This window comes from Misgurnus anguillicaudatus, chromosome 17, assembly GCF_027580225.2.
Source record: "Misgurnus anguillicaudatus chromosome 17, ASM2758022v2, whole genome shotgun sequence".
In the NCBI taxonomy this organism is placed as follows: domain Eukaryota; kingdom Metazoa; phylum Chordata; class Actinopteri; order Cypriniformes; family Cobitidae; genus Misgurnus; species Misgurnus anguillicaudatus.
This window is the reverse complement of record NC_073353.2, coordinates 6,553,883-6,581,009: the sequence shown is the minus strand read 5'-3', so window position 1 is coordinate 6,581,009 and position 27,127 is coordinate 6,553,883. Positions and strand designations below refer to the sequence as shown.

General features: G+C 38.4%; 3 protein-coding genes across 5 annotated transcripts in view; 1 reads left to right on the top strand and 2 right to left on the bottom strand.

The window, feature by feature from the left end:
• Positions 1-9,484: 9,484 nt before the first annotated feature.
• On the bottom strand, positions 9,485-10,856 carry ndufb3 (NADH:ubiquinone oxidoreductase subunit B3). Its single transcript, XM_073854886.1, has 3 exons — positions 10,758-10,856; positions 9,927-10,061; positions 9,485-9,797 (listed from the first exon to the last, which is right to left on the bottom strand). Exons 2-3 carry the CDS (start codon positions 10,051-10,053, stop codon positions 9,646-9,648), a joined length of 279 nt encoding a protein of 92 aa, XP_073710987.1. The 5' UTR covers positions 10,054-10,061; positions 10,758-10,856; the 3' UTR covers positions 9,485-9,645.
• Positions 10,857-11,008: 152 nt separating this feature from the next.
• Positions 11,009-16,519, top strand: ybey (ybeY metalloendoribonuclease). Its single transcript, XM_055214737.2, has 4 exons — positions 11,009-11,480; positions 11,745-11,876; positions 11,955-12,023; positions 13,698-16,519. Exons 1-4 carry the CDS (start codon positions 11,271-11,273, stop codon positions 13,782-13,784), a joined length of 498 nt encoding a protein of 165 aa, XP_055070712.1. The 5' UTR covers positions 11,009-11,270; the 3' UTR covers positions 13,785-16,519.
• The window catches only part of usp37 (ubiquitin specific peptidase 37), a 27,478-nt gene continuing 14,243 nt past the window's right edge, over positions 13,893-27,127 (bottom strand). For 2 of the 3 annotated variants that reach the window (XM_055214732.2, XM_055214733.2), the window contains exons 6-24: positions 25,157-25,234; positions 24,978-25,066; positions 24,807-24,900; positions 23,569-23,724; positions 23,347-23,478; positions 22,647-22,770; positions 22,359-22,564; positions 21,903-22,020; positions 21,732-21,811; positions 21,488-21,652; positions 21,108-21,155; positions 20,912-21,029; positions 19,054-19,270; positions 18,797-18,957; positions 18,655-18,715; positions 18,454-18,569; positions 18,297-18,366; positions 18,052-18,190; positions 13,893-15,013 (exon numbers count right to left, since the gene is read on the bottom strand). In XM_055214732.2, coding sequence (XP_055070707.2) covers positions 14,938-15,013; positions 18,052-18,190; positions 18,297-18,366; positions 18,454-18,569; positions 18,655-18,715; positions 18,797-18,957; positions 19,054-19,270; positions 20,912-21,029; positions 21,108-21,155; positions 21,488-21,652; positions 21,732-21,811; positions 21,903-22,020; positions 22,359-22,564; positions 22,647-22,770; positions 23,347-23,478; positions 23,569-23,724; positions 24,807-24,900; positions 24,978-25,066; positions 25,157-25,234 — 2,248 coding nt within the window. In that variant the 3' untranslated portion in view covers positions 13,893-14,937. The remainder of the gene's footprint in view (positions 15,014-18,051; positions 18,191-18,296; positions 18,367-18,453; positions 18,570-18,654; positions 18,716-18,796; positions 18,958-19,053; positions 19,271-20,911; positions 21,030-21,107; positions 21,156-21,487; positions 21,653-21,731; positions 21,812-21,902; positions 22,021-22,358; positions 22,565-22,646; positions 22,771-23,346; positions 23,479-23,568; positions 23,725-24,806; positions 24,901-24,977; positions 25,067-25,156; positions 25,235-27,127) is intronic. The other variant, XM_055214734.2, reaches the window with a different exon arrangement.

The following is a 27,127-nucleotide window of genomic DNA, read 5'->3' as shown; positions in this document are numbered from 1 at the left end:
GGTTTAAGCAATACGTTTCTTTCTCCTTTGTTTCTCTCCCTAGGTGTCGGCATTCGTTCGTTCTTCAACCTATAAGGTTTTCTGTATATCCATCAACATCCATCGACAGCACAAGAAAGAGAGAGCAAATATAGCGATCGATCAGCGTACCAGGCGAGCCCAACTCGGCACTTCAATACACACCAACAACACCCCAAACTGTGATTTAAACTGCTCTTAAGTATTCCTCTGGGTGCTGCAGTCTTCCAATCACCCGGCGCTCCTCTTAACAACGCACAGCTGTGCTTTGTTTGGCTGATTACAGCCCTCGCGATGCTACCGGATGTCCGGTGTTTCCTCTTCCCGGTCCGGGCGGAAACATCCGGGCGGAACCAAACCTTCCCAACTTTTGGTTCCGCCCCAAAAAGATCGCAACCTTGTGACATCAATTCCCAACACCAGAGAGCGATGTTTTTCAGGTACAACTATTTGTATAATAGGATCTCCAGCAAAATTATTTCCATGTGGAACCCATTTCCTCACCAACATTCCATCCTGTAAAAAGTAACCATGTGCAACATGTCTAATGTCATCAGATGACATCACATCATCAAAAAGTTTCTGAAGAGAAACATCAAGTTGCTGCTCCTGTACCAATTCTGGAACAGAAACAGAAAAGTCATCAGGCAAGGAAAATGTCGATTTTACCACAACAGAATCAGAAGACAACTTTGGTTGTGCAGAGGTCATTGACCGAGTCACAGCACATGCAGTAAACACATCTGGAAAATTTCTGCTGCTCTAATCAGGACCTGAAATGGGAACAGATGAAACTACAGGAGGAGATAACACATCAGGCCAAACTTTGTCCCCTGCCAAATTATTTCCAAGTATTATGTGTACTCCATCTACTGGCAAAGATGGACACACTCCAATCACTACTTCTCCACTCACAATTTCAGAAGTCAACATTATTTTATGTAGTGGAACAGACAAGACATTCAATCCAATTCCTCTAATAAGCACATTTGTACCAGTGCTACTCAAAGAGGAAAAAGGCAACACATCTTGCAAGATAAAAGATTCAGATGCTCCCGTGTCTCTTAATATTGTTACAGGGACTTTTCGCTCTTCCCCAACAAAAGACACATGCCCATAGCTAATAAACGGTGAAAACTCACCATGATTTACTTTTCCTGTTGTAGCAGGATCCTCACAAACCCTAACAGGATTTAACGAACACGTCCTGCAAAACAAGAAAAGACAAAACAACATGCCAACACTTTGACCCACACTGGGGTCATAAAGGCAATGAGTTGCATGTCTGTTGTTCAATTAAAATGATTTAATGTTCTGGTGTGCTCTATACTTAAGCACTGACAGAAAACCTTTGTTGAGCTGGCTCAAATGTCTTGGACAATAAAAGAAACAGACTGCACTTTATTGGGAAAAGTCCAACTTTTGTTGAAGTAGCAATATTTATATGGTCAGTTGAATGTTAATTAGATCCAATCCATGTTCAGTAAAAAAAATTGATGCAGAAATAAACAAGCTTATTTACCAACTGTATAGTATTGTACACTATAGTGTTTAATATCGGTATCGTCCAGAAGTTGTCTGTTTAAATCGGTATCGGCCCAAAAAATCCTATCGGTGCATAATACAGATATTAATTTGTCTGCTTACGATACATTACTGTGCTAACATTATTTACATTAAGCTATAGCAAAATGTTTTCATATGTCTAGTTCACCTTTATGGGGAGTGCACCGCATGAAAACAAATTCCGATCATGACAACTTTTGTCATGTAGTTTTAGCATTTTAATATAGCAAGGAATGAATATTAGAATGACTCGACAGATCAGGGACTTACAACAGTTTCCTGTTTATTAATTTCATTTTGGCCTTACCATACCTCCTTCAGCCCAAACTAACCCAACTCTCTGTGGTCACCACTGACTGACAGTAGATAACAAACTTCCTGACAAACAGACAGCAGCTGGTGATGAGGCTGGGAAACATCTCAGACCTCACAGAAGTGGTGTGCACATCACATGAACCCAAATATGGGCCAGGTGCAAGACAACTGGAGATGCAATCAATAAATACAAAAATGCAGTCTGCACACTGAAAAATACTGCTCCATACAAAAGTTTATTTAATTAATTAAAAGGCAACCTGATGAAGACCTGAGGGTCGAAACGTTGCCTTTTAATTAATTAAATAAACATCTCAGACCTAACATTGCAAATGTTGTATTTTGTTTAACACGAAAGATCAACCTGAAACGAGAACTGCCTACCCAGTTTTACTCAGTTTACTCCGACTTCAGTAACTGTCTGGTCTGCTTGCTGACCAAATTGGACACAAGACTACAACAGACAGTCCAGATTGATGAGGAGATCATTTGTGCTCCCTTGCTCACCCTTCAAAATTGGTACTCCTGACTTATCAATACACAGTAGATGCAATAGTCTGTTCCTCTCAGATGATTTACACTGCAGTGCAGGAGTCATATGGACGATTTCAAAATCCACAAACATTTGGAGGAAGTGTTTTGTAATCTATTAAACTAGGTTATATTGTTCCTTAGATACAAATCCCAAGACAGCACAGTCTGTACTACTTTTGTACAAACATTACAGTCATACTTTAAACACCTTTGAACTTCTCTTGGTCACACTATGATTTTTTGTGGACTAAGTGAGTCTGATTTTTGAATATATCTTCAAAGATATTTATCACTTAAAACAAACACTATAATCAGCCAATTATAAATCGTATTTCATAGACTATTGTGCCTGTAGTTCAGATTGTAGAGCACTGCATTAGCAGCACAAACGGTTGTGGTTTCGATTCCCAGGGAACGTATAAATAGCATCACTGTAACTTGTATGAGAGTGTTGGTTGGCCTTCTTTGCATAATCACAGGTTGGAGCATTGGTATGTTTTTCTTTATAAGGCCATAATGTATAAACTGCCTTCTTATTTATGTTCTCTCCTGATTCCTAAAGTCACTACTGGGAAATGTAATCTTAAATGGACAAATCATGTATGACATTCCCGAACGCAAACTGTTTTCGGTGAAAGGGCCTTCAAATGTTTTGCCCCATCATCCTGGTACAAACTGCAGAAACATCTTAAATTAGAACATCTACCAACATTGATGCAGTTTAAAATTAGGATAAAGGATTACTTGAGGACTATATGCACATGTGCTGATACTGGGCTGCCCTCCAAAGGCAGAGTGCAGTATCTACGCAAACACTGAAACTGAGAAAAATGGCTTTAAAGTTTTTACTCTAGCCAGCCAAACATGTTGTGGGTAGATTAGTGGTAATGCATTCATGTAATGCCTTGTTAGGAAGAATTTTTTATAGAAAAAAAAACATGACCATCGATGTGAACCTTGACTCTCAAAATGCAGATACTGCACTCTGCCTTTGGATGACCTTTAACAACTAAAACACTATTGCAAGCGCAAAGTGCAGTATCTACGAACTAAATGTGTTCATTTAACTTTTTCTCATGCTTCTTAATACGATTGTTTTTAATAACTGTAATAGTTTTATTGATGTTTGCATGTTGTGAATGCTAAAAATGCTCCTTTTACCACAAATAGTATTTTACTCATTTTATTAATTTTTATTTATTAATTCATATTATACGAGGTTTGCTTTAAAAACAGTAGTTAAAAATTGAAGAACATGTTTGTCCCAAAGACATTATTGTAACTAACAGTATGCACATTTTAGTTAATTTTCATGTTGTCTCAAAGTAGCACAGTTATGTAAACTTAGACTAAACAAAATGTTTTAATATTAAGTAGCCTACAAAATTAGTTCGTTGAAAAATAGCTCTTATTATGGAAGTGTACTTTTTCACCTAGCGTGCTTTCTGCCGGCGGCCGGCCCGGCTGCGCTCTTCAGGTTGACTGGGCGCCGTTAACTTTGCCTAACAATATAACTTTACTAGACTCTTATCAAACAAAGGAGTAACCCCTGTCAATACAATTGGATTAGCTGCCTAAAAAGTGGAGAGATGTTCGAATCAACAAACACCAATGCGACTGAATCGGATTATATCATTATTGTCGGAGGATAATGCCTTCAATGGACGGCACAGGTAGGTCAAAACTTGCTAGCAGCTGGCTAGTTAAGTGTGCTTGCAAAAGCACACTTATTGTTCTTCTTAAGTTTTATTATTATTTTTCCCGGGTAGATTTTTTTGGCCAGCTCTAGCGCCTAGACCGTTTGACACAGAGACACCGTTCAAACTTTCAAATGTTCGGGCAGTACCGGTGTAAGTTGCTTGAGAAGATGAAGTCACAGATCCATGTCGTTCGGCCGCCATATTGGAGAGAACACAAAACCTTAAAAAAGTTTCACAGGTCACAAATTTTGTCCAAACTTCATGAAATTTCACGTACGCGATCCTTGGACCGAGCCTCACAAAAGTTACTAGAAGGATTTTTGATTTTCGGAAGCGTTTGTGCGCCACAGCCCAAACTAAATGTGCGTCAACGCCGCCAAAACAGGAAGTAGTTCAAATCTCAATATGTCTGTAACATTTATTAACCAAAATGTTTATATGAACTCTTTACTCCAATGTGAAGATGCCCAAGATAAAAAAAACATTGCAGAAACATGTCTATATTATGTTATTTTCACTTTAAAATGTCCAATTAAAACCTGTGTAAAATTAAAAAATGTCATTAGCCTTTACCAGTAGAGGGCAGCCTTTACGTTCAAACGTGTTTTTTAGACAGAATGTAAAGATAGCGGCAGCCATCTTTAGAAGCTAAGCTAACAGGCTATTGCTCCGTGGAAAAGTTTGAATAACAATGGCGGGATGTAGTTTTAATGTTAAAATGGCAAAATGGAATTTAAAAGAGCTGTTGAGAGAATCGGGTGTTCCTTTAAGATCCACAATACAGCGAAGAGCTGAGGAAGAGAAAGCAGAGAAGCCCGGAGAAGAGGCGACAGCCTCAGACTCTGCTGCGAGCCCGTGGAGGACTCAGTAACCTCGGCTGCCACTCAAGCTTCGTATCGTATATGGACAGATTCCTGGATACATATTTTTAGAATCGTAAACTTCATCTTATTCACTATACAGTATGCGGTTTCGGACGCAAAACTGCAAATGGATTTTATATTCTGAATGCTTGAATCAACGCGAGCTCTCTGGAGAACGTGCATTTTCACATACAGGTAGGAATTATATGATTCAGACATATTTTAATCCCTTTCTTTTATGTCAGTGATATATGGCACGACAAGTTTAATTCCCTTTTTCATCAATGTTTTTTTTTTCCTTTTTCATCAATGTAATACATTGTAAACGTATTAGTTTGTAAAGACGTCAGTTTCGCGTCCTCGGGTAGCAGTGATCGTTTGGCATCGGTATTTTAATTAATTACGAAATTTGTATTTTATTTTTAAATTGCTATCTTGTGTTTCTGGCGCATTCGCGGATTAATGACTCATTTGAGTCGTTTTCATTACAAAGTGTTGCAAATAAATGAGTCTTTTGAGTCGACTCTTTACAAAGCGAATGGGCCAAATGTTTTAAAGTGGTTCGCGAATCAGTTTGAATGAATTGTTCAGATCGCTTCTAACACGGAATCGTCCGAAGCTGTTTTACTCGTAACCTATGTAGAAACACGCAGAATATAACCAGTGTTGGGTGACGTGGAAATGTATTTACCAATCTTTTAACTAAAAGCAAAACTTCACACATGTACCCGCCATTACATACGCGCGACCGCCGACCTGTTCGTCGTCAGACACAGTTAAACGCGTGCAACCTCCAGAAACACTGTAGCACAGATTGAAGAAAATCCATCGATGATTGACGTCTGATTCGCTGTTTAATGTACTGTATGATGTAAGTGATTCTCACAAAACACACGTGACATGACAACGTAAGAAAACATGAGTTTTGTCTAAGTGTAAACTGTCAATGTCCTCAGACCATCTTAGGAGATTCCAACTTTATACATATACAAAACTGTTGTCAGTTTACTTGTCTGATATTTCAGCTACAAGCTACATTTTTCTGTATACTGTTGGTGTATGTTGCAGTTTTACACATACTGTAGAAATGCCCTTCATAAGTATTCTGTTTGCTGTGGAGTCAAGAAATGTCTAAACATTAAAATATGAACATGAGACAAAAGTACAGAATCTGTCGCATTATTTTTTTTAATGGGCACTGAGCTGTGTCCTGATTGTTTACACATGAAAAGCATAAAATATGTAGGATCAGTTTGATTCACTTATGTGCATTTGTGTACAATACACATAAGTCAGCATTTAATGCTGTTGTTCTTTGTTGTTAAAGCATGTATGTGTTGAAACATAAACAAAGGTTAATAAAATGTGACATTCTAAACTTCTGGTATACTGATATTTATCTTACCAATTTCTGGTCTCCACATCAAACAGAAAAATCTTGTCTTTATTGTTCTGATACTTATGGAGGGCACTGTGTGTGTGCGTGTGTGTGTGTGTGTGTGTGTGTGCGTGTGTGTGCATATATCTAGATTTATTTTTTCATGAGTAACTAGTAACTCGCTACTTGAGTATTATTTTCATTGCATACTTTTTACTTCTACTTGAGTAATTATTTATTTAGTTACTTTTACTTTAACTTAAGTAAAGTTTTTGGCTACTCTTTCCACCTCTGTTAAAATCTTCATGAATCTAGGCTGAGTTTGCCACGTTGAAGCCTATATAATCAGACAGATAGTAAGTTAATCGCCCATCGCTCACAGCCCAGCACCTGCATCACTGCATGCGTATCGCGCTGACAAACATACACCTGATTTTACTGCCCTGACGAAATCTAAAAGTATAATTTCTCTTATTAGAAGCTAGCCTAATGTTTGCCAGTTATTAAAATGGCGGTTGTAGTTTAAATAGAGGTCGTGAAATAATTAGCATTGACAAAAAACTGCATAAAACAATGTTATATTCCATATTATAAACTTTTGGTTATGTGTACTTAAGTGAGTAAATAAGTTAAATTCTCAATAAGTGTGATATGGCTCTTATTTACCCCTTTAAATGTAGAATAAAGCTTACTCGGGTATCTTACAATGCACTTATGTTGTTATGCAGTTTTAAAATACAAAATACGAACATGTCTGGATGTAGATAAAGCCTACTTGGTCATATTACAATGCACAAGTTTTGTTGTATGCAGTTTGAAAATACATGTTTGTAGAAAAAGTATATTGTACAATGCACTGATTTTGTTGTTATGCAGTTTCAAAATACAACATGAGTATGTTTAAATGTATATGTAGTCATCATCACTGATATATCTCTGGCCCTCATGACAAACTAATTGAATAGCCCTGTCGTAGATGCTCAACACACAATCATATTCATAAATAGTAAAGAAATGCAATGATATTAGGCTATCAGTGCTGCTGTCGCTCTCTCCTATCGCTTATTTTAAAAATGAGCTTATGATCAATAAAATGCAGCTTATATCTGCTGCTTTTGGTGACGTGAACTCTGGCCTACATTAAAGGTGCAGTGTGTAATTTTTGGAAGGATCTCTTGACAGAAATGCAAAATAATATACAAAACTATATTATCAGTGGTGTATAAACACCTTTCATAATTAACCGTTATGTTTTTATTACTTTAGAATGAGACGTTTTTATCTACATACACCGAGGGTCCCCTTACATGGAAGTCGCCATTTTGTGCTCCCATGTTTCTACAGAAGCTCTTAATGGACAAACTTTTTTATTAAGTTGTCTCCAATCATGACATGTTTGTCCTGTGGTGGCTACCGTAGCTTCTCTATGCATTTCAAAAGCGAGGGGTGAGCTGTGAACTGAGCTGTTGGTTGCAATTTGGAACCTCACCACTAGATGCCGCTAAAATTTACACACTGCACCTTTAAGTCTCATGTTTTTAAGATTATCTTAAGTACTAAAGGATTTTTGGTATATTATGTACAAAACTAGTGTGTGAAAATAGGGCACTTTAAAGGGATTGTTCACTCAAAAATTAAAATTATTTAAATTACAATTCTAAAAAAAAATTAATAAGAAAACACTGAGGGCTTGACATTAACTTTTTGAGGAACTTGTCCTTCGGACAAGTTAATTTGTGTTTCACTTGTCCATGCACAAAAGTCACTTGTCCGGGTAAAGTTTTATAATATAATGTATTTTTTGTGTTTTGCTAATCAGTGGCAGAGCAAGGGATTTTTCATAGAGGAGTCAGACAACTAATTTTTTCTTACACTTGTCCTACAAAAAATCCACTTGTCCCGGACAAGCGGACAAGCCTTAATGTCGAACCCTGAACATGTGCAGCACAGCCGTTATAGTTGGTTCTAGGCTAGCTAGAGCGGGTTCTCTAGGCTTGTGATCCCTGTATTTACATAAAATGGTCTGTGCTAAGCCCCGGATGTCCTTAAATGCTGGAAGCACCCCTGGTTACAAGCCTGTATACATTTCTGTGTGTGTGTGTGTGTGTGTGTGTGTGTGTGTGTGTGTGTGTGTGTGTGTCAGGAATGCTTTCACGTATTGAAACCAAACTTTGTACATGAACTTGGGACTCCAATGCGAGGATGCACAAGATAAAAAACATTCTAAAATTTTACATTTCACAAATCACGTTAGTGACCGCACCAGAGCAAGCACACTTTTGCGGTTCCTCTGGAAGTGCATTTTCTAGTTAACTACTTATAAAGCTGTAATTTGCCTTAGTATGAGTTATTATTTTGCTATCTTCCTTACCCGTATTTGTTTATTTGCATTTTAACGCGAGTTCAACCATCATTTGGACGCGGCATTGTGCCATGGTTGGTTTGTTGTTGTGTGTTACGATCGGGAAAAACCGCAGTATCTGCTGTGTCAAAGCCGGGGAAACAATGCCAGAACGCAGTAACGTCACTTACTGCGATTTGCCTTGGTATTAGCATGGATTTAGTAGTTACTGCAATTTTGACACCCTCGTTTCTCTGAAATGGGACAAAATTTAACCAGGAGACTTTGTCACAAGACAGAACAGATTTCAAGCATTAACTCAATTTTGACCAAGCGTGTAGTTACTGCGCTTTGGCTTTGGACGGCAGTGGGTGTTGCTGGTGATTATGTGCAGATTATGTTAATTTGCCAACTTTTTTCTCTTTCTCTATGTTTTATGTTGTCTGTTTTTGCTGTATATTATGAAACTTTTATTCTGCTGTCTTGGCCAGGACTCCCTTGAAAAAGAGATTCTGAATCTCAATGGGATTTCTTTCCTGGTTAAATAAAAAAATAAATAAAAAGCATAAATGTAAATGAGTAGCTAAAATACTTTATTGTTTTGCCAAGGAAATAAAGTCAATTAAGGACCTGTAAAATACAATCTCATTCTGATTTAGCCTGTAACTTAGTTCTCTCTATTTAATTACAGTGCATTGTAAGAAATAATGAATCCTTCAGGGTATTTTGATAAAACATCAGTGTCAACAAAATCAACAAAAACCCAGGGTAATTTATTCATATTTATTCTATAGATTGGTCATGGGAAATGTAATAATGAATGAACACATGGGCTAAAGTCTCTGCTAGAAAGACAACAGGCGTAACCTGTATGAAACCGAGAGTCCGGTGGTTAGTGGCTCATGATGTGAGCTTTAACTTCTCCTGACGTTAGTGATCAGACTTCTTTGGAGGGAAGAATGTGTACTCCACTGCCAGTGCTATAGCAAATGCTGCAAATCCCGTCTTAAACCCACGCATGAGGACATCCCGGAAGGTAACTGGGATGCCAAAGCTGCCTGTAAATCTCCATGCCTCATTCCTGCAAAACAGAAACATTGTTTTACATCACTCTCATAGGGATCTATGCTATAATATACAGGGTATAACTACACTAAGAGCTTTGGTCATTTGATAGGCTCGATTCTAACCATAATCAAATATTTCATTCCGAGCCCAGGGGTCCCTGAGTCCTCGTCGAGCGAGCCTTTGCTGAGTCACTTCCAGTGGTGTACCTTCCCATTTCCATGTTTTAAAATCCGGCATGGATAATTTTCCGTGTCCATGATCTCCACCCATGATTGCTGCTGCTGAACACATCACACAATTAACAAAAGCAAACACACAACAACACTTAATGCTTCAAGCCCTGCAGCCAAGTGCTGACTGCAAATTCAAAAGACTTCTGGATGATGTGACCAGATCTTGATATCAGCTAGTTTTCTAGTTGTACTAAAAGTTCAGAGACAAAAAGTAGTCTCATACTAAAAGCATGAAAACAGATGATTTACAGTGGTGATGCAATGCGCACTAATGTAACACACTGACTCATAAATATTTTTAATACGGAGTTAATACTTTTAAACAATGTAAGACTGGTGTTTAGTTAAGTGACACGAGCATAACGTGAATGCGAGTAAAGACTCTGCAGTACTACTTCACAACAACACTGAGCTAAAGACGATAGGATGTGTCAAAGGGTTTAGCAGTTCAGTATCGATATTTAGTTTAAGCTCACTTGTTTATTTTCTTACATTTACTTAAGCTTTGTTAAATAGTAGCTAGCTACAAACAGACAGAAAGCAGAAGCACAGTCAAGCCCAGTAACGTTAATATCAGCTAACTGTAAACATTCATCGGTGAAGGCGTTCAAACAGCGAATAAATCCCTTCTTAAGTTAAAACAGCCTGCTATATTGTGTAATATTTCTTCGTCTTTGATGTTTCATGACGGTTGGCAATTGTGTAATATTTTGTTAGCATGTTAAACAGCAGCACACATACCTTTTCAAAGCAAAGTGACCTCCAACACAAACACGAAACGATGCCGGAAGTTTGGTTTTTACTTCCTGTGAAGAACGGCACACTGTATAGAAATAAATACTAATTAATAATAAATATAAACAAGCTGTCGTTTCAACAAACTAATTTCAAAACACTAAAATGTTATTAAAATGATATGTTAATATATTTTTTAAATACGGAATAATTTTTAACCCTCGAGGACTTTTCTTTTGAAACGCTCTTTGACCTGTTTAGCGCATGCGCGGAAGCGGCTTTCAAAATGAATGGACGGGGTAGTGACCGGGATCATGTTTGTCATGCAATTTATGGATATTTATAACGTATAGTGTCTTGTAAATACTTTAGACCTGTTTCCAGGGGTTCGGTCATTATATTTCTGCGTACTACACACGCGTTGTCAGTTAATTTACTGTTTGATAGTCACCGAACACAACCAACTCTTAACAGGTCTCATACAACGTTATCCAAGTTGCTGTAGTGTTTATTGTGCTGATGGGTGTAGTAGTGAGGAATCTACAGAGTGTTGTTCCTCTGAGAAGAGCCAGACTGCGAGCAGATGTAGAAACATTGAGATTGATCTTCGGTGTTCAGAGGTTTGATATGAGCATCGTCTGTGTTGACAACCGCAGGATCCAGAGAATAAACCACGTGTACAGGAGACAGAAACAACCTACAGATGTGCTGTCCTTTCCTTTTTACGAGGTAATCATAAACTGAGACTTTGTGTTGAATAATTATAATAATGTGGATAAATTAAATAGGTTTTGCTTCATATGTCACATTGAGATTTGTAATAATTCAGCCCAAAATATCACCTACAGCAAGCCACATTTCTAGCCAAATATGAAAATCTTATTTTGTTGGCCACTGACAGGTGTCTTCTGCAAGCATATGCATTTCTCCTGTGCCCATGGCTTCTTCAGCAGATAAAGATTATTTAAATGAAAGTTTGTCTCATTTCTGTAGGATCTGAGACCTGGCAAACTACCATGTGCCCTCCACAGAGACGACTATAATTTAGGAGACATCTTCTTAGGTGTAGAATATATAATGCAACAATGTAAAGGAACATCCCAGGATCTTCACGAAGCCCTTACAGTAAGATATATGTACAGTTTGATTGTCATTTATATTTATTAAATGTTAAATTAAATGTCCTGGCATTTCATGGCACAGGTGGTGACAGCACATGGAATTTGCCACTTGCTTGGATACAGACATGAAACTGAGGAGGAGTGGAATGAGGTAGGAAATATTTTATCACACCAAATTACTGCGTAACAAACATGAGCAGTGACAGGACGGGTCAAATTAAACTATACCCAGTCAATAATAAATATTTGGATAACTGACATGACAAACATTGTAATATAAGGTTGCACATTCTGGAAATTCTTAAGGCTGGATACTTTCTATGGGATTTAACTGGAATATATGGATATCAACGGGAATATTTGGGAATTGAAAAAAAGTTGCCTATAACAGGGAACTTATAACCCTATTACTGTCACTGTCCCACAGGTGGGACGTTTGGCATTAAATATTTGAAACAATTTCATAGTCTAAACCTACACCAATCTTGACAATCTATATACCGTTGGAAAGCTCTAGGAATATATTTTTTATATTTCAATACCCTTTTGCAAAAATAATTATGTAGTATGAGTCATTTTCTAAAATGTCGCAGACCAACAGGTGGGCCCAAGGTGTCAAAACATTTATTTGTAAATATCCTATAAACATGAAATAACCTTGACAAACTGTATATTGTTGGAAAGGTCTGAGAATGTAGATTTCATATTTCAAGGCCATGATGATAGAAATTGTATATTGACAGTCATTTTGTTAATTGTCACTGACCCCGCAGGAGTACATATGCATTTGTATACATTCATAATTCCAATATTCTTCAAATAAATCCATGAATCTTCAAAAATTTTGACAACCTATATATCGTTGGAAAGCTCTAAGAATGAAGTTTACATATTTCAAAACCTTTTTGCATTAAAAACAATGTAGAGACAGTAATTTATTAATTTGTGACAAGATAATGCAGCTAACTGTTGACACCTAGTGGCTTTTGTTGGTAAAACTACAAAAAGCATGACAGAAACCTAATTTTTTGTGATTTTAACTTGAAATTTGGTTCAGAACTAGTTGAGACTTGTGTCTTTATTATTGTGGTGTTTTGAGAGTAAAACATTAAAATGTTTATATACATTTGATTAGGAAGTATATGCTTTATGGAATTATTTGTATTATTTCAAATATATTTAAACTGGTATAACTATTTTTTTTATTAAATTTTCGCAACTTCAAACACTTCAGTGAAAATTCTGGAAAATTTGTATTACCTTGCATGCATTTCTGCTAATAGCCAAACAAAATGTTTATGTTTGTATATGATAGTTTATATAATTTTCCATAAGTTCTCATTAAGTTTCCAATTTGGAATATTTCCAAAATGCCCCAGATTAAGTTCCCAAGAAATGTTTCCAGAAACTTTCTGCGCCTTTGCAACCCTATGTGTATGTAATACACCTTAACTAAAATAAAATAGTTAAGCACATTTAATTCTCATAATTATGCAGGTTTCAGGCCCAATTCCATTTTTCTGTCTTCCCCCTTCGTTTATAAGGACTATGCGAATTGGGCCTTACCGTCACGTGAACGTGCAAAACTAAGGGGAAGGGTAAGACCTAAATTAGATTATAATTAAGATTTCTATAATGACCTATAGACTTGTAAGGGCTATTGTTGTGAAGTGCAATAAAAAAATGAATCAAGGAGACAATGATGAATCAGCATAAGATGTGTTATAAAAAGTAAAACATTATCCATATTATGTGAATTATTCATTCCATACACGTGTTTGTGTGACAATTCAGTAAATAACGTTCACTTTGCTTCTGTCAACAGATGCAACAGAAAGAAAGTTACATCCTTAGTGAATTCAACAGACGAACAGGCAGCCGCCTCGAACCTCTTACAAAGAGATGCACGTAGCACAAGTGACACAAGACAACGTCCTGGATGTGAAAACATAAGAATGCATGTACTACTAGAAATATGTGTGTCTCTCTCTCTCATACCCTTAAATTAAACAAGCAGGCATTTTTCTAAATAAATTTTATTTTAAAATGTGCTGAAGAAAGTCAAAGACTGAATACTAAGCAGTAAATTAGAGCTTATAGCACTGTTTCATATAGAACAACATACACACACAGTTTTCCTCTCTTCCAACAACCTACTCACATGAACAGAAACATGAACAGAGTGGTTATTGAAAACAAGACGGATACAGTTTTAAATCAAGACACAGAATTATGAACGAGGTCCTAAAATAAATAATCCTAACATCAAGCCTTCTACACAACGGTTGTGCAATTTCACAATGTTGAAGCTCTAAACAGACTCGAAAGCAAACAATTCACCAGGTCTGTAGGTGTTGGAGAGGTGTGAAAATCACAGACTGAGATCTTTAAAAAAAGACAAGCTACATCAATAGCAGTGAGCTTGTTAGAGGAACGTTTATAAAACAAGAGTAAAAGAAACAGTCATCGGTAAAGTCTGGAATACGAAGCAGAAGCGTTCTCGCTCTCCTCATCGCTATAGGACAGCCGTATAAAAGCCAACTGGTAAAGCAAATATTGCACCACATCTCCAGCTGAATATCAAACAAGAAACAAACGACCCATATATTCCCCATTTCACTCTTGAACATATACAAGAATAGATTTCTGTACGCAATAGATCATAAAGAAAATTAAAAGCTGAAAACAGAGAACGAGCTTTCTCTGACTTTATATCATTCTTAATGCATAAAAGTTGGGACTTCTTATATTAAAGGCAAACGAAATGACAAAGAAAATTAGAGCAACTCCTCAGATGAAGTTGCACCTTTTAAGAAACTCAAGATGCTTTTAATATATTTATATATTTATATTTATTTTATCCCATAAACACTCTGTACCTACTTGGGTTTCTACAACATTTGCCCATCTATACGTTAGAAATGCTAACAGTATTTCACGTGGAGAAGTGAGTGGAAGAGGATAAGTGTTTTCTCAGGAGTGCTGATGAGGGGTGTGCTGTGTTACCCATGGCTCAGTTCAGCTGCTCATCAGTAGTGTGATCCACATCGACGCGGTCGAGTCTCTTATAAAGGCTGCAGGACTGTACGGCCGGCGTCACTTCCTGTCCTCTCCTGTTCAGACAGCTCCTCAAACACATCTCTGCATACAAACACGCACACATCAGCAGTTCATTCACCATTTCACTACACAACATGATGACTTCACTCTAGGGCTGTCACAATGACTAAATAATCGTCTCATCGCGATTGTTTGACCTCATCGTGGTGATGTCAGATCACCGCAATGATTGCACATCTCTTTTAAAAACACAAGGGGGAGCTGCAGCGCATGTATAAACGAGACAGTATCAGATGGCGCTCCTTAAATCTACCGCGTCTAGTTTGCCTCTTGAACATTTTGAGTTTACTCACTTCATTCACGTGGAAATTCGCGTCATGGGAGGGGCTTCTGCGACTCTGCTCGCTTCCTGTAATCACGTCACTACTAGAGTAAGGTCCTGATTGGTTAACGCTGCGCGTTTTTCGGCCAAAGTTCAAATTTTTAAAAGAATGAGGCAGAATCGCGTCTACGGTGCTGTGCTAAAGGCCTCATTCGTGCCGCGAGTCTTCCAGGTGCGCGTCAACGCGTCTTTACATTGACTTAACATTGGAACACTCACGTTTGACGCATCTACCGTGGCTGGTCTAAACGCAGCATAAGAAATTGTTTTTTTTTTTTGCAGCCATATGAATCATGTGTGAAAATTATTTAATGAACAAAAAAAAAGAATTAAATGTCAAAGCAATAAAACAGACAATTAATCGTCAAAGCCCTAAACAGGCAATTTATCATCATGATCGCCACAATTTATTAGACAATTAAAGGCGTTCTAAGCGACATTACTTTTTTTGATGCTTGAACTGTTTTCAAACAAACGGAGCGTAGCTAACTCCTCCCCCTCCCTTCCGTGCTTTCATGAACACGCCTAACCCCCATCCCCATATCCTTCTTGTCGTTTATTGGCTGGAACACTTTGTTATCGTTTCTGATGGTAGGTTTTGCCTATTTGTTGTTATTACAGTTTGTGGAGCCAAGGCTGCAGCAGCACACGTGTCACTGATATAAACGCGAGTTTTGCCTTAGCTTGCCTGAAGTTCAGAAAACTTTACAAATATTAGCATTATGTGCGAGAATGAACTCTTTATTTGGCGTCGCAGCTCCTTGCGCGTGCCTAGAGACCTCTGCACATCAGAGACCGGCCGGCTGCTGCATGAGCACAGAGGGAGAGAGAGCAAGAGAGAGTCTCGCTGCGAGACCCGCGATGGATTCACTGGCACTTATTATAAAAATTACACGAATAACTCGTTCATTTTTATGAGTAAATTATTTAACATGTTTCTCCGTCACACTCAGTCTAACATGCGGGAGGGTTAGCCACGCCCACTTATTTGCATATATACCGCCATACCGCCCAGCCCTAGTCTAAAACGCGTTAATTCGCTTAGAGCACCTTTAATCGTGAGCCAAATTTCATAATCGTGACAGCCCTACTTCACTCACTTTGAACTCAACACAGAAACTGTGCAGGGACAAATCCATAGATCAATGCTTTAAAGGTATTCAGTGTTAATATAGTATAACATGATTTTTGTGCATAATCATCAGTAGGGATGCTCCGATCAGGATTTTTGCAGCCGATACCGATCACCGATTTGTAATCTTCGTGATCGGCCGATACCGATTCCGATTTTTTTAAAGCTGATATGCAAGCTCTTTGATGACTGTAACTGTTACACTCTTTCTAAATAAAATAATACCACGGATGTTGCCTTTGTTATATTTCTTGCAGTAATTAGGTATATTATTGTTTTAATAGAGACTCAAATAAATAAGCACAACAAATATTTATTCTGCAAAGAGAAATTTAATATGGCTTTAAAAAGGCTTATGTCTCCTAAAAGTACTGAAAATAAAACACTTCATATACTTTACTGTATTAATTAAATATACACGCATTCGTATGAAGTATAAAAATTCTTTAGTCAAGAGCAGAGAGTGATTTTATTGAGAGATGAATTAGGTTACTGCAACTTTAAGACGTGAGAGAGAGAGAGAGAGAGAGAGATTGAGAGATCGCTCTGTTCACGTGCACTGATGACAGGCTGCTGTGTGTGTGGGCGGCGGCTGAACGCAGACAAGCAGCTGTGAGGAAAATAAAAGTTTAAACGCTCAAAACTTTAAGACGCATGCAAAATAAAACTTTTGGCATGAGGATGCAATTGTCCGTGATAGATATGTGTTGTATACGCTGTTTGATGGGGATGTGAAGACGCCTCGCGCTGTTTACCGGAGCGCGTCCTCATAGAAAATACGCATATCTCTGTAAAGGCAAAGAGAGACATACAAATCTGCACGCTGCACATGAGCAACAGGTTGTAAAAATGCTCGCGCTACGTAAAAAATGTCTTTAATTGCCGCCGCATTCAGGATCCTTTTGATGACAAAAGTAAACAGAAAGATCGGTTTATGAGATCGGCAGATTTAGCGAGCACCGATCGAGTCATTTAATGCCATTATCGGCTGATACCGATCGGCGGCCGATCGATCGGAGCATCCCTAATCATCAGAAAACAAAATGCATTATGATAGCTGCATGAAAGCAGAGCAGGGCATGTGCAAACAAAAGCCATCTCATTGAGCCAACACACTTAAGAATCACATCTGCTTACGTGCACAAATAAAGTGAACGTACATCACTACAGGGTCATCCTTCAGTTTAACCAGACAGCCTGACAATGCATCATGACATTACACAAAAAAGATATATGCAAATGATAGTAATAGAATAACTTCAAAAGGGCAGGGTGTAAAAATAAAATGTCAATAGAAAAAAATGAGACCCAGATGGTTATTGTTTTTAATCCTCAAATAATATAAATATTTTGAAGCTATATATTAATGTTTTTTGACTCAAGGAAACCATCGGTTTTATTTGCCTGAAAATAATACCTTGACAAGCAGTCAAGCACTGATTTAGATACAAAAAACTTTTTACCAGATTTATTCTACAGAATTTCACAGTAGACAACAGAGAAAATAGTGTGTCGGCCATTAGCCGACACACAAAACCACACGGACAACTAAAATAAATCACACATTAAGTGACTAACAGTAACGTGACTACAGAAGAGACTTACTTGTGCATGTAAAAAAAGATGTACCCGCTCCTGTCGCGATCTCTCTGCACGCTAGACTCTTGAGTGCGGGAGACGTCCAGATCATTGTATGTGAGCCATGACTGTTTCTTCATATCATACACATCACTGATATAATGGCCTGAACAACCAAGACGACAAACATCAGCCTTTAGGTACACACTGTAGTGACCTTTGAGCTGCTAATGGGACCAGCAAGTATTAGGAATCTGGAGAAACCGCAATACCTGATGAAGAACTGCTGCCAATGTGACTGACCACACTGATGAGTCTGAAAGAGTTTGGAAGATCTCCAGTCTAGAGAAGAAAGTAATAACCATCATCACAACAACAGCAGCACTCGTAAAACTATTTTCATCTTCAGGAGACGGTTTAGGGATCTACCTCAGCATTCCTCTTGAGTTCTTCAGCCTCAGCCTCACTGTACTCCATATCTAGACCATCTTCATTTCCAGAGTCATCATCAGAGCACAACAGCTCAGGCAAAGAGTTATTGAACTCTACAAGAACATAAGACTTCAGATTAATACACATGCAGTGTTTGTTAACATTCAAACAGGAGCAGAGATATTCAGATCGTCTGACCTTGTAGACTGAGCTCGGTAGCTCTTTTTAGATCATCATCTTCTCTCATCTCTCTCGCCTCCTGTGGTGTTAACACAAGATTTTAATACTTCTCTCATTCATCAATGATGATTTGAGTCTGAGATGAAGATGATGTTCTTACATGTTCCTGCAGGCTCTGAGCGAGGGCCTGCTGCAGTTCCTGCTCCTCACGCTCCTGATCCAAACTATACTGTTGTACCCAGTCCAGTTCTCCCTGCGCACCCTCAGGAGTCTGGTTCTCCTTGTTCTCATCCATGGTCAGGTCCAAAGACTCAAGAGCATCTGGACATGAACCGGTTTAAACATTGCATGTCATGCCCTGGACATTGTGCAAACACTACAAATGTATGATCATGGACATAGTTTGAAGTGGCGCACCTGTAGGCTGTTTCTCTGCATCCAGTAGGTTTAAATGATGAGTCAGGTCCTGACTATCGGTATCTCCAATCCCCGTATCAGGACTACTGGTAGGCTCGTCGTCAGGGCATGTAGGCAGGTTAGTGTCATCATGATTATTCTCCATCACAGCTTCAAGCATCTCATCATCATTGATGGCGTTAAACTCCAAGTGCTCAACCTGTCCAGTGTGTTGCACCTAAGGAAAGAGAAACGGGGGGTCTCAGTTTTTGGTGCTCAGGACTGTTACTGTTATTTACATAACACTGAAGGGCTCGTTATAGTCGTGCGTAGGTCCTACGGCGTAGCAGCGATGGCGTAAGTTCCGCGTCGGTTTTCATTTATACTTTTGCGTCGTCGTCCGCGTGGACGTGCAAGCACACGCGTGGCCGCTGGTAGGCAGTATCCACGCGTGTAACCACAGTAGCAGCACAAACGTGAAAGAAAAGAAGCCTAGCAAGTTAACCCACAAACGAAGAAGAAACAGCAACTTGTGTATAATTTGAGAAGACCAGCAATGATGGAAGTAAATAAACAGCGACTTTTGATGCAGTTTGAGTTAAATCACTCCTCAACTTCGCTCATCTTTGTTTTCACCGTCGCAAACGGAAATACCTATGACACAGTTTTTTTACCTGACGGGAGGGGTTCTGGTGGACCAATCACAGCGCTTGTGGTCCGCGTAGATCCGACGCGCTGTTAATTTTTTTGTGAGGTGCGCGTCAGGCTACGCACAGGCTACGGATAGCCTACGCTGTCGGTAGAGGCGTCAAGCGTGAGTGATTTCAATGTTAAGTCAATGTGAAGAAGCGTTGAGGCGCATCTGGAGGTTTTATAACCTGTGAAAGCCACACGTTAATTTGGGAGGGGCTTCTGCGACTCTGTTCGCTTCCTGTAATCACATCACTACTAGAGCAAGCTCCTGATTGGTTAACGCAGCACATTTTCCACCAAAGTTCAATTTTTTCAACTTGCGCGTTTCCTGCGGCAACACTCTAGACGCGCGAATGAGGCGGAATCGTGTCTACCGCACCGGGCTAAACACCTCATTTGCGCTGCGGTATACACGATTATGCCTCATTCGCGCATCTAGTTTGTGTAATATCATTAACATTATAAGAAACTCCGTTCAAAGTTGTTCAACTCCGGAATGGTAATGTTAATTAATAAAGATATTAAATTGTATTAATCATTATTTCTTCATTTCTTTGTGTTTGTTATGAGCAGACAGTTATATTAAACACGTAGGCTAACGTTACTTTAGTAGGATTTGTATATTTTATTTTGATTTGTTAAAATTAAATTAATAAATTACATGTTCTGTCAAAATTTTACATTTAAAGCAAAATATTTAACATAACAAACACGCGTATCCAGAGCACGTGCTACTGCAACGCCCAAATGCATGAAACAGACACTCCCATCTCTGGAATAGCCTGCATCATTTTAATCCTGTCCGAATCGGTACATAAAATCACAGACGTCCTGGGGGACATGTTGAAATTCAAACGTCGTTTGGAAAACTAATCCTGTCCGAATAGTGCTAATGACTACAGTTTAACGCGCTGCTTTCATGCGTGAATGAAGAGAGTAAACTCAAAATTTTAAAACTGCAAACTAGTTGCGGTAGACACGAATTTGACGCCTCAAATGCGGCTGGTGTGAACCCACGGTTACACTTCTGTAAGATCTCTTCACTGCATACATTAAGATTAAAATTAAAAGTACTTTAAATCTCAATCTGCATTGGCAATTTATAAAGAATTAAATAAAAAAACTATTAGACAGTGAATAATCAGGGAAATTATAATCAAGAAGCCATTATTATCGTTCATCTCACCTCTTCAGTTCTGTCATCATCTGCATGATGTTTTCGAGCAACTTTTCTGACGAGCTCTTCCTCACTATCAGAGTCACATAACACAATGCTTGAGTTCTCCAGCTTCTGCGAACCCTTCCTGTAAACCAACAGAACAAATGAGTACCTGACCGAGTGAACGTATGCTAGCGTCTGCATGTCAGAGCACTGCTCTCACCGTAGTGTAGAAGAGTTGACAGCCTGTGACGTCTTCAGTGTCCTGGAGCTGAAATAAAACACTTAACCATTAGCACGCATGAAGAACATTACACTAGCAGATCAGTGGAATAAACTGAAAACTATAGTTTGAATAAAAGGTGGTGCAGTACAGTATAACACACCACATCTGGTTTTAACACAAAAATACATGGCACATTCATAAGGTCTGCTGTCGAATTCGCTGACATGCTACTTAAGCTTGGTCTATCAATATGATGTTATGAGCATCTCCACATTATACATGTTAGAAAATAATATGCATAAGACCAGGACATAATGCAGCAAAGGAAAGAGAGGAGCGCTAATGCTGGTGTTCGGTCCCTGACAGGTGAGGCTTACAGCGTGCTCTGTGCGCTCCAGCCGAGGCTGAGAGGAGGACGAGTGGCGTCTGTGCAGTGGGACAGCAGTGTGAGATATCTGGGGATGAAGACCTGCTGGCCCAGCTTGCTGTTCAAAGACAACTGGGTGTTGTAGCTGTAGCGTTTGAGATGAAGGATCAGAACCCTGCACAGAGACAAAACTTATATTTACAACTGAAGAACGTTTAATCTGAATTGTCCGAGTGTCTCTATTTTTATCCAACCTGGGAAGTCTGCTGAATTTATGAGATACTGTAGCTGATTTTCCACTGCACTTTTCACATGAATACTCGATCTCTTCCATCTAGACAGAATGACAGAGACAGCACTTAATAAAAAAACTAAAACACTAAACAGTGAAATCATAAAAAACAGATCACCAGTGTGTAACTGACCCTAAAGAAGAGATCCAGAGAATCCTGTATGGATCTCAGTGGAAGCGTTTTCTTCCTGCGAGGCAGATCGATGGACAGATCGTTGAACTGCTCGCGCTTCATCACCACCTCTCCACAGCTGTTCAGCATAGAAAACAAGAGCAGTGTCAGTATTTTATAAAGATCAAATAACCACAGATTATAAATTATGAAGTTTCCACAGATTGATTAAATATTGCACACTGTTACACAATGAGTGACTTTTTATATGATTATAAAAGACTCAAGCCAAAAGTCACAGTAGCAAGGAAAGAAAACTCCAATGATGTTTAAGTGAAACTAGACTCAGCCTGACATAAACATAACACTGCTGTAACTAACCAGAGGATGAGTACTGTTGGTAGAAGCTTGTAGCTGTGAGATTAAAGAAAAAGATACTGAAGATCACGCCCATGAGTTAAGTAAGGTACAGCCTACCTCTTACAAGTAATGGTGTGCTGCACCTCAAACTCCATGTTGACAGAGACAGGACAGGTATAGATTCGTGATGTATCTGCCTCATCTGCTAAGCGAGCGCCCTGAGGCTCCTCCCAGACCGAGGGCTCATTCCTCCAGCTCTTATTGATCTTCTCCACATCCTCTTTCAGCTGGTCCAGGCACTGACTCAGAAACTCATGGGCATCCTGGGTTAAGACAGCTGGTTATCACATGTATTACAGGAGTTAATATCATCTTGACTTTCAACAGATATGTCATATCACTTACATTCTGCATATAGCCAGAGAAACGCTCGGCTGTGGAGGATATAGCATTCTTTACTCGCCGCAAAAGATCTTTCTTCACATCTGGAGACGAGATGTCTTTCTTAGCCAGGAGGTGAGCAAAACGCCTTTAAAGGAAATCAAAGCATAATTATATTAATAACACAGCGTAATGTCACAGGTTCTGCTTAACACATACAACGTGTTATGACATCATCAGCTTCATATGCTGCTGAGGAAGAGACCTGTAGCCTGTTTCATGAAGTGAGTTGAACAAACTCAGTTAAATGTTAACCCAGGTTAATCTGTACCATGACGCTGGTTAGCATCTTTTTCAACTCAGGTTTAAAGTTTGAAGTCAATGATTCTTTATCATATGATAAAAGGCTGATGTTTTCATTGAATAACTAATGCCGTACAATACAGAAAATGCAGGTGTACGCATTTCTCCACTGAAGAACAAGAAACTATTAATACTATTATTAATTAAGTCTTAAAATGACGATAAAACTGAAAACTCACAACTCCAACATATTTCATAAAAAAACATGCGTGTAAAATTAGCCAAATATAGGTTTGTGAAAATATTGCTAAACAATACAGTACAGGAATAATGACAAATCAAACTTTGAAGAATCAAGGATAAAATTAAAACTGATTGCAATAAAAAATTAGAAAGACGCAACATACAGTGCAAACAGTACCTGAGAAGGGCGTTGATGGGGACTCTCTTCCATGGAATCCCCTGCTTCAACAGGTCATTTGAAAATGAAGGCAAGCTAAAAAGTGACTGGAGGATGGCATTCATGTAACACGTATTCCCAAGGTTGGAGAATCTAATTTTTGCACAAACAAACTTTATGAATACATGATAATGAAATACAAACCTCTCCCCCCAAAAAAGTTAATTCATGCTGGACACTTACCCTTGCAGCGGAGGTTGTGGTTGAGCCGGCGTGGACGGCCGTGGTTTGTTCCAGCCACCATAATCCAGTGTTGGACGCACCTTTTTGAAAGGGGTTGAGTGATTGGGTAACACCAGGCTTCTTTTGGCAGAGGAACATTGACCTGTACTGCTAGGCCTGCACAAGAAGAAGAGGACTGAAAATTATCTTTTCAAGCTTTTTTTAAAAACCTCAAACCCAAGGACACAGAGACTAACAGACCCAGTTCCTGCTGCCTTGAAGCTCTTCACACCACTGATATATATAAATGTTTTAATTCCCATAAAATTGTATAAAATAGTATCTAGTATATCCTCTATAGAATCAGCTGTCTGCCTCTCTCTCAAGGTTTTTTTTTTTATTCAATAGGACTCCCACCCCTAATAAAATTAGGGTTTTTTCACCTAGGAGTTTTTTCAACCCCTAGGGCGGTGCTTCCCGGTCCTGGTCCTCGAGCACCCCTTCCATAAAGTTTTAGATGTCTCATTATTTAACACACTTGATTGAACTCATCAGCTTGTTTGAGAGACATGTTAACCATTTTGAAAGGAAGCCGATTAGTTGAATCAGGTGTTGTAAATAAGGAGACATCTAAATCATTCTGGGAGGGGGTGCTCGAGGACCAGGATTGGGAAGCACTGCCCTGGGGAGTCAACTGACATTTGCTTAAAGAAACAGTATGTAGGATTGTGGTCAAAACTGGTATTGCAATCACAAAACTTGTGGCTAAAACTGGTACTGCAATCACGCAACTGGTGGTCAATACACAAAATGACAACATAAACACCAGTTAAGGGCTGCAACTCAAATTCTTAAATGACAATTTCCTGGCCAGACCACTGTTGTCAGTGATACAAGTATTTGAAATGAAAAAGATTTCTTAATGTCTAGTGACATATCAGGGCCATTTTATGATTAATTGATATAAATTTCTTTCATACTGTTCCTTTAACTAAGAACTCTCTTCCATACATTCCATTATTACTACGCTCGCTAATACGGTTTAATTTTAGCCGCTGTATTCTGCTACTTTTGTTGTCCCCTGATTTTTCCTGCTTTTATTAATGTAATGCTGCTTTGAAACAATTAAACAATTGTGATTATAAGTAAAATTTAAATTGAATGGACACCATGTTTCTGATGTTTCACTATAGATTCAGTAAGCAGAGCTGGTGTAACAGTTCACAACACAAATAGCAATTAAGCCAGAAGATCTTTACCTGTCCAGAAATGAATGGGTTGGTGTGAAGTCTTTAGTTCCTGTTCTACTCCCATAAAATGATGTTGGCTGAAGAGGGGCAGGAACAAGTGGAGCTGAGAAAATAAAGTTTTACAGATGTGTAATAGACCTGAGGGGGAAGTTTCAGGAGATAAGATGATCAATCACTTACCTGATGCTCGGTTCTCCTCTGCATGCTTCAGCTTCTCTTTGCAGCTGTGGAGGAACTTTCTGGGTGTGTCTGTGATGGCCTTATTGTTACTGAATATAGGCAATGAGGAAAATAATAAACACTCAAGTATTTGATGCATACTCATAGAAAGTTATTAAACTTAAGTGAGAATCCTGTACCTTGAGGAGTCATTTTCTTTGGGGTAATCTTCAGTCATATCACCATCAGAGCTCATGAGTCTCTTTCTTTTCTCATTCCTACACAAAACAAATGTGTAAACATGACTAGAGTTCTGCTTAATAGTGCTGCTGATTGAGTAAATGTAATGTTTCTTAATCGTTTTTATATAACATTCAATATAGAGTTCTAATATTTTGATGAACTAAATTAATAGCCCAGAGCAAAATTAAATTCTGTCATCGTTTATACCTTATAAATTCTTATTTTAAACACAAATGGAGATATTTTGAAAAACGTTAATAACCAAACAGATATGGACCACCATTGACTTCCACAAGGGATGGGCGGTATGTTGAAAAAACATTTCACAGAAACGGTATGTGTTTATCAGCTTTATGTTTATATCGTTTTTGGAATATACTAATTTGCCAGTAACTAATTAGCTTTTTACTAAATGTTGACCACAGTTTTAAAAATATACTAAGTTAAAGTTAGTGTTGAAGTAAAAATGCACTAAAGATAACAAAAGTTAAGTCTTGAGACTGGACATGATCTTGTTTTTTAATCAGTTATTTATTTTATAGGCTATTGAAGATTTAGTATGCATTGTATTTTGTATTAAAAATAGGAATGTTAAATGAACAAATGTGAGTATGTTAAAACCAGACTGGGAAAACACACATTTATGAGATTTTTAGATATGGAGATTATAAATATGACACGTGAGGACCATGCAGTCTGTTTTGAGGTGGTCTTGTCACCTTTTATTTTCTTATGCTGCGTTTTTACACCAGCCAGGGTAGAGGCATGAAGCGCGAGTGATTTCAATGTTAAGTCAATGTGAAGACGCACGTCTGGAGGTCTCGCGGCGCGAATGAGGTGTCTATTTTGTGCGAATGGCACGAATTGAGCATCTGGTGCAGTAAGCGCGAATTGTGCTTTTTGTGTATTTTGCGTTTGACGCGAATTTGCGGCTGACGCCCAAGTTGAAACATTTTCGCGCCACGCTAACCAATCAGGAGCCTGCTTGCTACTGTGGCGGCAGCCCCGCCCAGAGTCACTCATTCAACATGAAGGAACGCTTGACATTGGGTCTCATTCATGAAACATTCTTAAATATATGAGTAAATGTGTGAGTGATTTGCACGTAAACAGACCTTCCCGAAAACTCTCCTCCTGATTTACAAACACTTCGTAAACATCAGATTTGATAGTTAAATGTAGGGCTGAACGATGTGAGGAAAAGTTGGGATATTTTTATTGAAAAATAAAAAAATATATAATTTTAGAGGAAATACACAAGCAGTTTACATTTGAGCAGATTTAACTTTTCACAAAAGAACTGGTCTAGCCTGAAACAACTAATTAACCAGTCTTCATTCTCGGCAAGTAGTCTGCGCGGCCTCTAAAAATACGCCTTTTGCGCAGCGCTCTGCCAAATCTAGCCATCGTAAATGTGATTTTGGCCATTTTATAGGAAACAATTTCCTTAACAATTTCGTTTGCCCAGCCATATTGAAATCAATAATTTATTTGATTAAAGTGTTCCGTTTGCAGATGCTATTACTGGAGCTTACCATAAAATTCAAAAGAAAAAACGTATATAATTACTGTATATTTTTTACAAAATGCTGTGTAATATGTACATGATTACGGTGAATTAAAATACAGCCTTATTGATGAGCAAAACGTTCGGATGTTAAACACACAATTTACGCGTGGCTGGGGGCAGGTGTAGATTTCTTTCGTACCAACTAACATTTAGAAAATACGAACATTTTCATGAATACGAAAATGTACGCCAAAAGGACTTTACGAACAATTTACATAAAAATTCGTTCTGCTCGTGTTTCATGAATGAGACCCACTGTCCGTGAGCAGTCAACCAGAGTTCTTAACACAAGTTCTTATTTCTATAGAGACAGGAATAAAAGGACCTCACTTGGAAGAGTGTCAGTGAGGATATTGGG

What these genes read in the sequence shown, in the direction of transcription:
- ndufb3 (XM_073854886.1), bottom strand. Translation starts at nt 10,053, where the DNA reads ATGGGTGGAGATCATGGACACGGAAAATTATCCATGCCGGATTTTAAA. An exon ending in ACTCAGGGACCCCTGGGCTC is followed by an intron (nt 9,798 to 9,926) that starts GGAATGAAATAT and finishes TTCTGTTTTGCA; the next exon opens with GGAATGAGGCATGGAGATTT.
- ybey (XM_055214737.2), top strand. Translation starts at nt 11,271, where the DNA reads ATGGGTGTAGTAGTGAGGAATCTACAGAGTGTTGTTCCTCTGAGAAGA. An exon ending in TGTCCTTTCCTTTTTACGAG is followed by an intron (nt 11,481 to 11,744) that starts GTAATCATAAAC and finishes TCATTTCTGTAG; the next exon opens with GATCTGAGACCTGGCAAACT. An exon ending in CTGAGGAGGAGTGGAATGAG is followed by an intron (nt 12,024 to 13,697) that starts GTAGGAAATATT and finishes TTCTGTCAACAG; the next exon opens with ATGCAACAGAAAGAAAGTTA.